At 44.3% G+C, this 15858-nt stretch overlaps 1 protein-coding gene across 1 annotated transcript in view; it reads left to right on the forward strand.

Annotated features, from left to right (window-relative positions):
• The window catches only part of Tgfbr3 (transforming growth factor beta receptor 3), a 170606-nt gene that overhangs the window by 104795 nt on the left and 49953 nt on the right, over positions 1 to 15858 (forward strand). Inside the window, exon 5 of the mRNA XM_042676890.1 lies at positions 14433 to 14616. Within this exon, the coding sequence (XP_042532824.1) occupies positions 14433 to 14616 (184 nt within the window). The remainder of the gene's footprint in view (positions 1 to 14432; positions 14617 to 15858) is intronic.

The raw sequence follows: 15858 nt of genomic DNA on the forward strand, positions 1-15858 counted from the left end.
ATAAAAATGTGGGTAATGGTTTTTAAAAAAACGAATTCAGGGCTGGGAAGGTGGCTCAGTGGAAGAATGCTAGCCTTGCATTCATGAGGCCCTAGATTTGATTCCTCAACACCACATAAGCAAAAAAAGCCAGAAGTGGTGCTGTGGCTCAAGTGGCAGAGCGCTAGCCTTGAGCTGAAGAGCTGAGGGACAGCACCCAGGCCCAGAGTTTAGGTCCCACAACCGACAAAACAAACAAACAAAAAACCCAATGAATTCCATATAGTCACCAAATACATAGCTTAGTATGCCTGTGCAGTATTTGGAACCTTCTGATACTAAACAATTATCCACTGTTTTTCTGAAATTCAGATTTAACTAGGTGAAATGCCTTGTCTTTTTTGTGGCAATTCAGAGATTAACTTAGGTATTTGTGTCTAGTTAACACCCTGACCCGAGTTTCAGCAAGCTCGAGTAGTAGTTGTGTCTTGATCACGAAGAAATTTGATCAGTAGATGAAATCTCCAAAATCTTCAAGCCTCAGCTCTAGCATTGCTATGATGGAGGAGTTATATCAGCTGATCTCTAAAATTTCTGTCAGCTTTAAAAAAACTCTTGATTCCTCAGTAATACCACTGCTAGATATTATATCCCAAGTTAATTGGAAACAGAACATAGCAATATGAACATTGTCTCTTTAGCAAATCCAAGTAAATATCAAGGCAGGGCAGTTGAAATAAATGAGAGAAACCAAACTTGCTGCTATTGGCTTTGGATTAAAAACAAATCAAAACTTAATCCTAATGAAAAATGTAAATGAATTCCAGGAATATGCTTGATTTAAAAAAAAACAAAAAACAAAAAACACCAGCTTTGCATTTCCAAGAATGGGGGAGGGATAGGGGAAGAAGTTCAGCTTGCCAAAATCTCGTTTATTCCTTTTACTTAAACTGAGAAGGAAAAAAAATATCCAAATATTTGGATCTTTGCCACCAAACCACAGGCAGTTTTCTGGTCTGCACTACAGTTTGGATGACTGACAAGGCTCAGGGAAAAACAAGTGCTATTTGTTTTCCTGTGCCTGGTATTTAACTGGAAATCAGAAGGCTAAATTTCCAATCAGTTGTTAAGCAGCCCCAGATGTTAGCTTAACGCTGCCTTGTGTGCAGCCATGCACAGCCATACACGGTGCATGCTTGGTCCTTGCCTTCTCTCAAAGCCAAGGCGTGTAACCCAGGGCTGGCGTGTCCAGAAATGCCCCACGAAGAACTCAGATGCCAAGTTTAAAATTCTCTGTTGTGCTGCATTTAAAAACCTGGAAATAATTTTCCCACCTAATTCCTTCCTTTCCCTTATTTGGCAGTCCCCACTCATAAAACATTAGCATAAACCCCCACAAAATTAGCATATCTAGGCTAATGGTTTGTGTACTTACTTGTTCATTCGTTCAGCACACAGTGTTTGTACAGTGCTGGAACGGAACCAGCATGTCAAGGAGAAGGTGGGTCAGGGACCTTCCATTCTGTGAGAAAGCTGGTCAAGAAATTGGAAGTGGTGTTTAGTGTCATTAATGCCAATGTGAGATCCTAGAAACTGGACAAAGTGAGAATTCTTCTCTTACAAGTATAACTGAGGCAACTTCCTTCATATGGACTTCCTCCATGCTGACTTCCTCTGTTGTCTTCCTCTCTATTGACTTGCCCCATATTGACCTCTTCCACATTGACTTCCCCCAAGTTGACTCTCCCACGTTGACTTCCCCTATGTTGACTTCCTCCATGTTGACTTCCTCCAAGTTGACTTTCTCCATGTTGACTCCCTCATGCTGACTTCCTCCATGTTGATTTCCTCTGTGTTGACTTTATATTGACTTCCCTCATGTTGATTCCTCCATCTTTACTTCCTCTATGTTGACTTTCTCCATGCTGACTTCCCTTTTGTTGACTTCCCTCACTGCTGATTTCTTCCCTGTTGAGTACCTCCATATTGGTTTTCTCCATGCTGACTTCCTTCATGAAGTTGACTCTGGGGAACAGTGCATGCAAGGTGGATCAGGGAGCGGCGCATAAACACAGCTTCCTTTTCAACTAGAAGTGTTGTTCCTCTATAGGAAGGGTCTGGATACACCATTTTGGGATTTCCAGTGAGGTCTTTCCCCAAATAAATTCTCTCTTGAGGGCAGATTAAATAAATGTTTCAAGATTGGTGGTTCTTTCTTTAAATGTCTCTGGTGGAATGACTCATTGTGTCCTGTGGGTATTCCAAGTAGCTGTGTACCATGTATTTCTAGTCCAGAGCCTGCTTATCTGTTGGTTTTGTGGCTTGTCCTTAAGAGCCTTAATTATATAGGGCTTGATACTCTTGTGAACTGGGGTCAGTCAACAACCATATTTCCTAGGAATGAGTTTCTGCCCCCTTTGTGGTGAGAGTACTTCCTAAATGTCACTGTGGCAATTAGAACATTGGATGGAGTCCAGTTCCATCTGGTAAACCTGGTCCAGAAAGATTTGTGAAAGATTCCCTAGGATATATCCTAACCCCATAGGGGTAAGGGATGGATATTGCCAGTGAGTGAGCGACCCCCAGCTCTTCCTAGGGTTTACCCGGTGGAATTCCCTGAGCGAGACATCCTGTTGAGCACCCACACAAGTATAGCCTTTTCCTGGCTCGGGTTAGATGTGTTGTGTCATGTCTGCACACAGGCACAGCCCTAGTCCTGTGAAGGTTTTGCTTCCATTCAACAAATTGAGGTTAAGTAAACTCACCTTCCCTGCAGAGGGAGAGTTGGTGTTTCTTTGTGTTGAGTCCCACGGTGTACTGTTCACACTTGATTGTGTAAGGCCAGTCTGGAAATCTGATGCACCTGCCCTTCCCAGATGTTGGGCAATTGTATCAAATGTTAACCTTGGGTGCTGTGGGTGACATGGTAGACAACCTTCCGAGAGCCATTTGCTAGGGGGAAAATGAATGTATTGTAAGGGAGATTGTAGAATGTTGGATTTTCATGTAGGGGTTGGGAGGGGCGGGGGGAATCTGTCTCTCAGGAGTCCCTGAGTGGCTGATCTCTAGCAAGGAACCAAGATCAAGGCTTCAGAACTGAACCCTTGGAGTCAAACTGATATGTCAGGGCAGGTGTTTGTGCCACATGTGTGGCGAACAATTTGATTCAGTACTGGGATCTAGGTCTTGCCCCTTAGAAAGTGTTTAAAAACTGTGTTTTTGATCCTTTTCCCAAGTGCATGTTACTCTTGGCTCTTGGTTGAGCTGATTGTGAATCAGCTGTACCTTATGTATCCGCACCTATCTTGGCCCTCTGCGGACACCTCCAGCATCAACCACAAATGTATTTGGTCTTCTTGGCTGTGGCATGAGAGATCATTTTTCTCATGGATTGTTCAATGTAGACTGGAAAATGGGGGCAGGCACAAGATTGTGGCCCACCAGAACTCTGCCTTTTCCTGAGAGCTAATTGTAGAAAGTTCTAAAAGGGCTCCAACCAATTGTTTTGAGCTGAAGGCCCCATCCCCGTCACTTCTCCCCATTGCCCAAGGCAATGTCCTTTAGCTCCATTTTCCCGGATTGTCTGTAGGTCTGTGGTTGTACAATAGCCAAACTATGTAGTCCCCTTTTCTTTTAGGGCTAGCTATATCAGCATTCATGAAAACTCTATCATTTAGGATTTATCCTGAGAAATAGACCCAGTAGAGGTATTTCTGAAGAGATTTATTGCAAGGAATCAGCTTACTCCATTTAGAGTCTAGGCAAAGCAATCAGAGATCTACCCCGAGGCTTCAGGAAAGCAGGTAATATGTGTGGCCATGAATTGAAACTGCTGTCCACAGCTGGAATTTCTCTTAAGGGCTCTCTATTGATTGTACCTGGCCACCCAGACTATCTAGAATAGTCTCTTCTCCTAGAGTCTTCTAATTATGGACTTTGATCCTATCTTCAAACCACCTCCATAGCACGTAGATGAGGGCTTGATTGAATAACAGGACTTATAGCCTAGCCAAGTTGACATATAAAACTGACTGTCTGCTTAATACTATGGCTCAAACCTGTAATCCTCGTTACTTGGAAAGTGGAATTAGGGCATCACAATTCCAGGTGAGTCCAGAAGGAATAAAAACAATGTTCTTAAGACTCTATCTCAGTCAATGGCTGAAGCTAGTGGAATATATCTGTTATCCTGGCTATAGTGGGAAGGATAAATGGGAGGATGGCGGTCTACGCTTCCAGGGCTAAATTGAAAACTGTCTTTGAAAAGTAACCAACGTCAAAAGGGTTGGAGTAGTGGCTCAAAAGGTAGAGTGCCTGCCTAGCAAATAAAAGGCCTTGAGTTCAAAGGAACCCCAGTACTCCCACCATCACAACAACAAAACCTGATCATGGCAGTTAACGATATAGCTATCTACGGCCTGCTGTTCATTCTGTGCTGTTCCCACTGCAGTTCCTATTCACCCCTTGCCAGATCCTTGAGAAATTGGTGGTTATTATTAGGATTTGTTTTATAGCCAAGTATAATTTTTCTCAGTGCTTCCCCTCTATCCATCCCCTTTCTATTCTGTTTTTGCAAGTGTAACATCTCAGGCTGCTGGAGAAGGAGATTCAGAAAAGGATAAGATCTAGCAGATCAGAAGAGGCAGAGAAAGGCAGAAACTGCCCCCCCACCCCCACATCCCTTCCCCACTCTCTTCACTTTCCTACTTTTTCATTCTGCTTCCTTCAGAGCCTGTTTGTATTTGCCTACCATGTCTTGGTACAAAACTTGCAGGTCTTAGGGACCAAGGTCTTTGTGACCTGTGAATAGATTCTTCACCAAAAGGAGATGGTCTTTCCAGACATGCTCCTTGGGACACCGCTCCCCCCACCCCCCCATCCCCCCGCCCATGGACAGAGCCTGACCTTCAGAGTGCAACAAACCATTGGACTTTCTACCCATTCCTTGCTAACACCTTGTAATCTGGTACTTGGCCTCAATGCTCAGAGCTCCACTTTCTCCAGTTGTCACACGAAGGAATTCAGAATGCATGTCATGTGTCAGCTCTTGCTCGGATGGGGGCTATGTGTCTGTCTTCAGCATCCTATTGCCAGGAGCTGAAGGCACTGCCTGCCGGCTTCCCCCCCCCCCCCATCCCCACAGCTCCCTAATGGTGGACCAGGAGGCGCTTTAGAGGAAGGGAGGCTCACAGCTCTGGGGTCAACTCTCCTATATACATTTACCAGCTCTGTGCCCACTTTAGCTTCTTTGAGTCTGCAATGGTCAACATCAATGAAGACAAACTCTGGAAAGAGTTTTCTAAAAGCCAGACATCAGTGACTCATACCCGTAATCCCAGCTACTCAGGAGGCTGAGTGAGATCTGAGGGTCGAGGTTGGAAGCCAGTCCGGGCAGGAATGTGTATTTGACTTTTATCTCCAATTAAGCACCCAAAATAAACCCTGGCCTTGAGCAAAAATGCCAAGCGACAGTGCCCAGGTCCTGAGTTCAAGCCTGAGAACTGGCACCAAAAATTTAAAATAAAAGAAAGCCTTCTAAGGTGCTCCATAGATTGGATGTAACTTAAGAGAAAAGAGAAGGAAGGAAAGAGAGAAAAGGATAGGCCAGGTCAGGGGAGGGAGGGAAGGAGAAAAAGAAAAATCCTCTGTAGTGAGGATTCCCTCACTTGGAGGACAGTGCTATATCGAGGGACGTAAGAATAATCATTGCCAACATTTTTCTTCTCCTGAAACCCTTTAAATAGCAAATGCACTTTGAAATTTGGTTCAGGCTACTCTTGACATCATCCTAACATTGGAAGATGAGGAAAGGAAAATTTCAAAATCTAGGGAGATTGTTTTGTCTTAAAAGCCAAGGAGAATACCTGGTTTTCCTTTGGAAATAAGAAAAAAGAAAACAACTATTGTTGTCCAGCTCGTGCCTCATTAATTTGGTGGCCTGTGGGCACTGAGTTCATTTTTAAGATGCAACCAGCAAGAGCTCGTTTATCTTCTTGGTGTGTGCACACGCTGTCATCCTGATCGTGTGTTTGTGTTCCGTGGGAGATTGAAGTACTGCTCTCGTGAGGGCTCGTGTTCAGGTCTGTGCTTGCCCACCTTGTGGACGTGTCTAAACCCGTAGGGCCTTAAGAACACAGAGCACTGTCAATCCTTAAGCTTTTTACATTTCACTGAAAATGAAAAACCAGGAACGATCATCGTGAATGTTTTGAGGAAAGTTAATAGTCAAATATGTTTGAAGTCATTTTCTTGGAAGAAATCAAACCATGAACACCCAAGAATTTGAAAACAGTTGCATGGATTTGTTTCCTGAATGCATGATTGGCAGATTGTATAATCCTAGGGCTCATGAATATGCAGTTAAAATTATGAATGTAGGTTCACGGTCATGGAAATTATTATTTCTTTAAAACAAACCATTTTCAGAAAGCAACACTGAGTCATGATATGTGTTAATGGAAAACATGTTTCAGATCATGTTTCAGAGGAAATAAGCAAGTACAGCCCCCTAGGAGCCGGGGAACCAGAGCATGTGATTTTTGTCTTTCAGAATGTAGGATTCCATCCCGAGGTGGGAGGTAAATATTTCAATACTGCTCCAGAAAGTTTATTTTTGCTGGGCTTGGCATGCATAAAATATATTAAAACATAATCTCATTCATGCCTTTCTATAGAAGGATTACTAAGAGTTCTAGGTTTAATCTGTGGTCCTACTTAAACCGAGATTCTAGAAAAATGTCTGTGCTCCTTTTCCATATGACTTTGTTTCCATTCTGGAGTTGAGCTAGCAAATTCTTGGCATGAAAGGTATTTCTGAAAATACACACACACACACACACACACACACACACACACACACACACACACACACTGCTTTCTTTTGTTCTTTCTATATTCCTAAGCAAGAAACTCCACAAAAGAGATTTTCTTATGGGGAAGTGAGGAAAGTAAAAGTTGGGTGCGGGGCTGGACAGATGTGTGAGAAAAGCTGATCTACACAGGCTAACTCATGGCCATGTGTGAAGTTGGGTGTGTGCAGTAGAGCAGCCCCTTGGCCAGGCCTGTAACCTTAATAGTGGGCACTTGCCCAACTGATAATGCAAGCTCCTAATGGGCCACAGTTGGGCTGTAGTGTGTGTGTGTATGTGTGTGATTCTTGGAACACCTCTTCCTCTGAGGTCCCAGCAGGCTTTTCCTTATTACTGGGGAGCTCCTCTTATTTCATGAGACCCATTTCTTTCTTTTTAAGTGTGTGACAAGATAACTCCATTCATACTTTGACTCCTCTTGGCTTTTTTTTTTTTTTTTTGGTGTGTGTGTGTGTACGTGTATGCGTAGCATTTTTTTTTTTTTTTTTTAAAAAAAACAGTTCAGAAGAGGAGATTCTTTCATGTTCTTTCAAACAATCTTTGTCAAGTTCTATAAAGTTAATTTGGAGTTAGGATTTGCTTCATAAGAAGTGTTCCTTAGTTACACACTGGCATCACAGGTAGTAGAAAGAGGATCAGGGTCATAGGTTCCTACCATGCAATCTGAGTTTATTTCTGCCTGTCTACAGTGGTTTGGAAATCACACAATGAGAAGCCCTAGGCCTAAGAAGTCTTCTCATCAACCATAGACTTTCTGAGAACAGAGCAAGAGAGAGACAGTAGGAGATGGAATCAGCTTATCTTTCTTCCTTCAGGGTTTATTGGAGTAGGACCCAGACTGGTACCATAAAGTATCAAGTTCACTGAGAACCACATATGTAATTTTAAGATTTCTACTAGTGCATTTAAAAGAGTAAAAAGAAGCCAGCAGCACAGTGGCAATACCCCTGTAATCCCAGCTACTCCTGAAGAGGCCGGAGCAGGATCAAGACTAGCTTGAGCCACATAGCAAGACTCTTCTGCCTCAAATAAGAAGAACAGAAAGGAAAGAAACATTTAGTAAATAAATCTAAAATAAATATCTAAACATGTCTGGTCAATGAAAAATAAACAATATATTTTACTTTTGTCTTGAACTGTCTTAAGTTCTGGTATCTATTTTGTATTTATAACACAGGCCAACCTTGCAAGCAATAATAGTTCAGGTGCTTCATAGTAATACATAATATGACGGCTGTAATGAGCAATGTAGGTTCAGGGCAAAGAGCCTTCTTAGAACCCCTGGAAAACACATGAGAGATGGCGGCATTCATTTCTGTTTCTCTGCTATTCCTAACTCTAAATACTTAGACTTAAGAGTCATTCATCCTGTCTCCTGGCCACCACAGTTCCAGGTAGATGCCATATTCCTATGCCCAAAGCACACGAGGTAGGTTTCCAACCCTGGAACAGTTTGTGTTCCAGTAGGAGGAGATGAGCAATACTAGATTATGTGATCTATTAGAAGGTAGTGGGTACTATAGAACTATAGAGAAGGTTTAGAAGAAAAAACAGAGCTGCTAGAGTGGGGGCTGGGTGGTTGGGTAGTCATTGTAAATGGGTCTTCCCTCCCCTCCCTCCCCCCCATCCTCTGGGTAACACCTGAGGAGACTTGAAGGGGGTGAGGTCATGCTGATGCTGGCTATGTGACGTAATTGCCACCAGTGATCTACCGTGGCCTATATTGTCACTGGGATTTCCATCTGGGAACGCTTGTGGGCTGGGTGTTACCGGCAGGCCATTAGGCAGAGAACTAGTGAGGCCTAAGGGTGTGGCCCCCTCTCAGCAGAGCTCCACCTCTCCTCTCCTCCAAAGACCACGCCCACTTGGGGAGGGGGGGAGGAGAGGCAGCCCTGCAACCACCAGGCCTCTGAGCCAGCCTCAAGGAAGATGGCGTCCTGAAGATGCTTGTCCCCATTCACAAAGACTCGTTTGCCTGAGCGGGATCAACCTGCGGGCTTCTGTGGCACTGTGCAGTTAGGATTTGGAGAGTTAAAACTTAAACACAGGTGTGGAAACAAAAGGGCTGGTTGCCTTCTTTGCTTTTTTTTCATGCACTTTTGGACAAGGTTGTTGAATCTGATCCAGAAAAAATAAGAAACTTGGCTCTCATGGCTTAGCCATAAGTTCTTGCAATAAAACTCCCAGTACTGGCAGATAGAGTAATGTTCTGCTCTTAAAAAAAAAAAAAAGGTCTGGTAGCATAACTAGAATTTAAAATACGAATATTGTGCATGGTTCAAGTAGGGAAGGAATTAGGCGAGGAAGGGGCTCAGGTGTGTGCCCCCTACCCCCGGAAAGGCACCAGGACTACCTTCAGTGGACCTTCGCTAACAACTAGAATCCTGAGAGCTCAGCATTCTGTTATCCCCACCAGAAGACATTTGTCATGGAAGGAATGTCAGAGAATTGAGTTTTAATTAGCAAGTTGGAGGAAAGTTCAATGGGCTGAGGGTTGGTGGGGGGGTGGGGGGGTGGACCGGACACAAAACTACTAAATATGTTTGAATAATTTGTTTTTAGCTAGAGTTATTAGGTGTGTGTGTGTGTGTGTGCGTGTGTCTATATGTGTGTTTGCATGCATACTCATGCATGTACTGGAGCTGGTGCTTGAACTAGAGTGTGGATGCCATTCCTCAGCTAAAGACTAGTGTTCTATCACTTGATCCAAGGCTCTAGTTCTGATTTTCTGATGGTTAATTAGAGATAAGAGTCTTGCAGACTTTCCTGCTTTGGTTGGATTTGAACCTCAATCCTCAGATGCTTCCTGAATAGCTAGGTTTACAGGCATGAGCTATGGGCACCTGGTTTCAAAAGGTTAGCTTTAAAGCCTGTTGGAAAGCTCATTTCCTGGGCATGTAGGGAAGCTGAGAGTTTGGCGAACAGGAATGAGGATGTTCTAGCCTGGCTTTTCTAGTAAGGAACAACACTGAACTTCATTCAGCAGCAGTGCTGAGTGAAGAGGTTCAGACCAGGTGAGGAGCTTTCTGGGCCCTCTGCTGTTGTTGGTCTTTGGCAAGTGAAGGTGACAGGTGTGCTAACCAACGGGAACAGCTCAAAGGTGGAAAGGGATGAATTGCAGATGTGGAAAAGACTCGTGGGCAGCTTGTGGGAAGAATGAGGAACAAATCTATGAGGCATGGCTCAGACTTGTGGACAGAAGAAAAAGAAATCTACATTGGGCACCAGTGGCTCACACCTGTAATCCTAGTTGCTCAAGAGGCTGAGATCTGAGCATCTCAGTTCAAAGTCAGCCCGGGCAGAAAAATCCAAGAGACTCCATTTCCAATTTGCCACACAAAACCAAACTGGAAGCATGGCTCAAGTGGTAAAGGACCAGCCATAAGAGAACAAGCCTGATGAGGCACAAGGCACCAAGTTCAAGCCCCAATACCAGTGGATGGAGAGAAAGAGGCAAGTACTCTTGTCTTGCAAACTAGTGACATCTTTTTTTTTCTAGGATTCAAAGAGACTATGAGTCAGAGAAAGCTTCATGCTCTGGACTTGGCCTGGTGCACACTCTGTAACCTTGTGGCAGGTTGTTAGCCTCTGTGAACTTGCTTCCTTTCTGCCTAGTAGTATATCTCAGTGGTCCTGAACAATCCCTTCCAACAGCCCAGGGGGGCAGGGGAGGCTTCGCTGAGCTCAGAGAGCTGCAGTTGGGACAGAGCTTGCTGACTAAGTCTTCCTGTGGCAGGAAATTTCCACTGACCTGCAGTCAGGGACACCTCACTTCCCCGCCCCCCCCCCCCCCCTCCCCTGGCAGCTCTGCTCTCTTCTTAGTGGAATGCCTTAGCAGTGGCTGGAATTCTGTTCCCAAATTCCTCTAGAGGCTGCCTGGAGGGAAGCACTCATATGCATATGCGGGCTGGGGCAGGGAAGGGTAGTACAGGGCAGAGCAGGGCAGGGGCGCTGGGACAGGTGGGGGCAGGGGCTCAGTGTTAATGGGTCACTTTTTAATTACCTCGGGCCATACTCTGAAGTCACTCTTCATTTCTTCTCCTGTACGCTATCTTCTTTATCTTATGCTATCTGTTTTCCTGTCTCTGGAGTTCCCAAAATGGGATATGTTCTTCCTTTTGCTCTTCAAAAAACAAATTGTACTATTTCTATAACATATTTGCATCTATAACGTCAGTGAGGACGCAAGCAATAGAACATTGCAGATCCTTGTCACTCCCCAGGCCCTGTGCTGTCAGTGGGGCAAAGGCCTCTGCCAGCTGTAGGCTGTTTTCTTCCAGTGACAGGTTTAATAAAAAATAAAAAACCTCTCTTCTCTTCTCTTCTCTTCTCTTCTCTTCTCTTCTCTTCTCTTCTCTTCTCTTCTCTTCTCTTCTCTTCTCTTCTCTTCTCCCTTCTCCCTTCTCCCTTCTCCCTTTCTTCCCTTCCCCTCCCCTTCCCTTTTCCCTTTTCTCTTTTTTTCTTCCCTTCCTTTCCCTCCCCTCTGCCCCCTTTCCTTCCCCTCCCTTCCCCTCCCATCCCCTCCTTTCTGGTTTTGGGTATAACCAGCATGGAAACACTTCATGGTGCCTAATGCACAGTCGGTGGGCAATTGCTTTTGGGATGGTTGCTTTTGTGATCACTTCATTTGTGATTAGCTTTGGCCTTTCCAAAGCAGTGCAGAACAGAAAGGACTTATTCATGAGAAAATAAACAGCCTGATGCGTGTTTAGGAAAGGCTGATGATTTGGGGAATCATGACTGGAAGCCCGCAGAGGCCCCCTGAGTGGCAGTAATAGCTGTTACATGGTCATCTCTGCCACCCCCTCCTTGGTGTGAGCTGCTAGGGTACAGGATACGATTTCTCAGGCTCTATGCCGGGGACATGTTGGGGATCCGTTATGGCTGGAGCTGCCCTGTGCAATGTAGGATGCCTGTATGGCCACAACTCTGGCCTCCATAGATGGTGGTAGCTCCTCCCCCTCTTGCTTATTACAATAAGAAATATTTCCTTGCATGGTGCTGGTGGCTCATGCTTATAATCCTAGCTACTCAGGAGGCTGAGATCTGAGGATCACGGTTCAAAGCCAGCCCGGGCAGGAAAGTCCCTGATACTCTTTGCTCTACTAATCTATCAGAAGGGTTGGAAGTAGAGCTGTGGCTCAAGTGGTAGAGTGCTATAAGCAACAAGCTCAGAGACAATGTCTAGGCCCTGAGTTTGAGCCCCAGAACTGGCACACACACACACATACACACGCAAGAAAGCTTTCTGATTGGCATTGTCAAATGTCTCTTAGGGGGACAGAATTGCCTCTAGTCAAGAACCAGTGGGGTAAAGTCAGCTGTAAGGTGTGCCCGTACCAGGCCTGTACTAAATCAATGCCTGTCTCCCCAGGGACTGTCTCAGTGCTCAGTAAGACAGCCACTCTTAAACATGGCCAAACACTGGAATCACCCCCAAGAGAATGCTCATATTCGAATGCCTGCACCTTATCATAATGGTTTTCACTGGTCTGAGATGTGGCCTTGGCTATCAGGAGATTTAGAAGCTTTTCTTTAGAAGCTCTTTAGCCAAGATAGAAACCACAGTGATAGTAGATCATGGAATTCATTCAGTAGAGGAATTCATTTTCCCACACTTAACAATACCTAGATTGAACATGGTGGTACCCATCCATAATTTCAGCACTCAGGAGGCTGAGGAAGGAAGATCATGAATTAGAGGCCAGCCTGAATTCTGTAGTGTCCCTCTCATAAAGCAAATAAAATATGTATGCATAATTGAACAGAAGATATGAATTCCCAGCTTGGTAGTTGGGTAAGTTCCAGCTGGAATGCAGGGTCGGGTTGAAAATATTGCTGGAATTGATAGAACCATCAGTAAAATCCCTGCCCTCCACTTGCATTGTCCTCTGGTTGCTTCTGATCCTTTGAGAAGCGACTTGCTTTTTTGTGATGGCTAGATAGTAATGTGAAGTTTAATGCAACATCTTTCAAGTTCTGTGCCTTGGGAACCTTCTTGGAGTTTTCCCCTTTGATGTTGATAAAAATCTGTTATTTCCTAAATACTAGTCAATGGCATGCATATTTTTACCAGCAACTAAGTTTGATTATAGTAGAGCAACAAGGTGACTTTCCTCCTTGGTATGTGTTAGTTATTTGTATACCAAGCTGTGGTAAGTTGGTGATGGTCTGATATATCCATTAGAAACATGGCACTTACACAGATCATCCTGCGCGTTTCATTAGGATCAGCTGACTCGTGACATCATCACCTGTGGGAATTGGGGAGTCTTACTACATGAGCTGTCCTACACACTCATCTCACTGCGATGAAGCTTGAGGAGTGTCATAGAAGGTGGACAACATTTTTGCCCATTCCCTTCATCTCAGTGCTCCAAAGAACATAAACCAAAAGGACTATGACTGTGCCCCTGTTGTGCTGAGTCCATCAGCAGGTGTAGCAGTGAAGTCTGGAAGTTGTGTTTGGTTGATTGCGGAACATTAGTATCCATTGCTCCCATCATGAATGTACTTACCAACGCTTTCCACTTGACTCAAGATATATTATAGCTAATTGATTCCTGGTATTCACAGAAGTACCAAGCCTACCAAGATTGGATGGATCCAGTCTCTCTCCCCATCCCCAGCCCTAGGTACCAAAATCCATAGATGCTTAAGTCCCTTATATAATATTTGCATAAAGCTATATACATCTTCCTGTATATTTGAAATCATCTCATCTCTAGATTATGTGTTTGGGGGGAGGTGGGGTTGAACTCAGGGCCTAGGTGCTGTCTCTTAGCTTTTTCTCTCAAGGCTAGTGCTCCACCACTTCAGTCATACATATACATCCGTGTCCAGCTTTTTGATGATAAAAAGTCTCATAGACTTTTCCTGCCTAGGCTGGCTTCAAACCTGGAATGTCAGATCTCATCTTCCTGAGTAGTTAGTGTTATAGGTATAAGCCACTGGTGCCCAGTTTTTAGATTATGTTAAATATCTAGTACAGTGTAAAAGCCACGTAAATGATGTTGCATAGTGTTATATGATGAGAAGGGAAAGGAAGTGTGTACATGAATAGGTGCAGTTTTTTTTTTTCCCACATAGCTTTGATTTGTAGTGGGTTGAATCCACAGATGCAACATCAACATAGATGGAAGGCCAATAGTTCTTGAACAGTCAGCCTTTAATGTCAATATATGGAAAATAGCAGTGATGTTTCTGATTATTTGCAAATTGGTACTGGGATTTGAATTTAAGTCCCTGTACTTACTCAGCTGAGGCTTTACCACTTGAGCCATGCCTCTAGCCCTGCTTTCTTTTTATTCTGGTCTCATGGACTTTTCTGTATAGGCCATCTTCGCACAGCAATCCTCTTGATCTCAGGCTCTTGAATAGCTAAGATACAGGTGAGAGTTACGCAGCTAGGATTGTTTCTTGAATTGCTGCTTTGAAAAACTCATCATCTGCCTGTATCGCAGTGGGAAGAGGCAGATGAAGTATTGCTGAAGGCCCGGTAGTATTGGTCTGGTAAGTGCTTTCTGTAATTAGGACTCTACTCCAGGTGGCTCCGTAGTGAATATGCAGTTATTTCTCCCCCAGGTGTCCGAGGGTTCTGTGGTCCAGTTTTCATCAGGAAACTTCTCCTTGACGGCAGAGACAGAAGAAAGAAACTTCCCCTATGACAATGAACACCTGCTAACCTGGGCGCGGAAGGAGTACGGGGCTGTCACTTCCTTCACCGAGCTCAAAGTCGCAAGAAACATTTATATTAAAGTGGGGGAAGGTAAATTTTCAGTGCATTCAGTTAATGACTGATTTATGATGGTCAGATGTTTACTTTTCTGAGACCAGGTAGTTAGAGCAAGGAATCGTAGGGTTCTAGAATGTTGGAGCTGACAGAGATGGGGAGTTGGGGTGGGAAGATGCCCCTCACATCTCCCTCTCCTTCCTGTTTCCTTCTTTAGGAACGGGCCTGGCAGTGACCCCGTGAGAGATAGGGAGTCATGTGAGCCAGGAACAGGGAGGTCGTTGGGAGCTTGGAAATCAGAAGAAGTCAGGGCAGGGCGAGCAGCAAGGCACGTGGGAATGACAGTGATGACGGGTACATTGAGGGAGGAGTTGGTAGGACTCAAGGGTGGGGAAGGCTTTTTCTTACTATGATTCTGCAGACATTGAAAGCCACTGTTTGTTTATAATGTGGAGTTATTAGTTAAATTTCAAACTCTAGCAGATTTCTGTGTATGTTGGTTGTAGGTTGTCCCTGAGCCTCTTTGTGCTCAAGACCAGTGCTCTATCACTTGAGCCATAGCAGCACTTCTGACTCTCTGTGAGTAGTTTATTAGAGATAAATCTCACAGGCTTTCCTGCCCAGGTTGGCTTCAAAGCACTTTCCTCAGTAGGTAGGATGACAGGCATGAGCCACCAGTGCCTAACTTACATTTTCATTTTTGTTTATTTTGGTGCTAGTACTGGGGCTTGATACTCAGGGCCTCAAGTTTTCATTTTGACTTTTTTACTCATGGCTGGTGTTCTACCTACCATTTGAGCCATACTTCCTCCACTTCTGGCTGTTGGCTGGTTTATTGGAGATGAGAGTCTCCATAGACTTTTCTGCCCGGGCTGGCTTTAAACTAGGATCCTCAGATCTCAGCCTTCTAAGTAGCTTGAATTGTAGGTGTGAGCCACCACTTCCCAGCTACAAATATATTTTCACTACTAGTGCCTATTATAAGGACAGGTTGTTGGAGAAAAGGCTTTGCTAAGAGATTGCCCATTTTGCTTTCCTTGTCCTACAGAGAGATACACCTAATGTAAGCCCTTAGACCATACTCTGCATGTCTGAATCAGAATTCTAGTAGCACAAAGGAATATCCAGTAGTCCTTGGGATTAGAGTAAGAATATTTGGGATAGCAACATTTGGAAGGTCGGGCCCCCATTCCCTTTGCAGTTTGTATGTTTCTCTGCACAACAGTCACCTGCCCAGTAAAAAAGGGGTTAAGTCACTTAAGTGGTTGAGCTCCCACT

Source organism: Dipodomys spectabilis, unplaced genomic scaffold (assembly GCF_019054845.1).
Source record: "Dipodomys spectabilis isolate Male_0828 unplaced genomic scaffold, ASM1905484v1 ptg000002l, whole genome shotgun sequence".
In the NCBI taxonomy this organism is placed as follows: Eukaryota; Metazoa; Chordata; class Mammalia; order Rodentia; family Heteromyidae; genus Dipodomys; species Dipodomys spectabilis.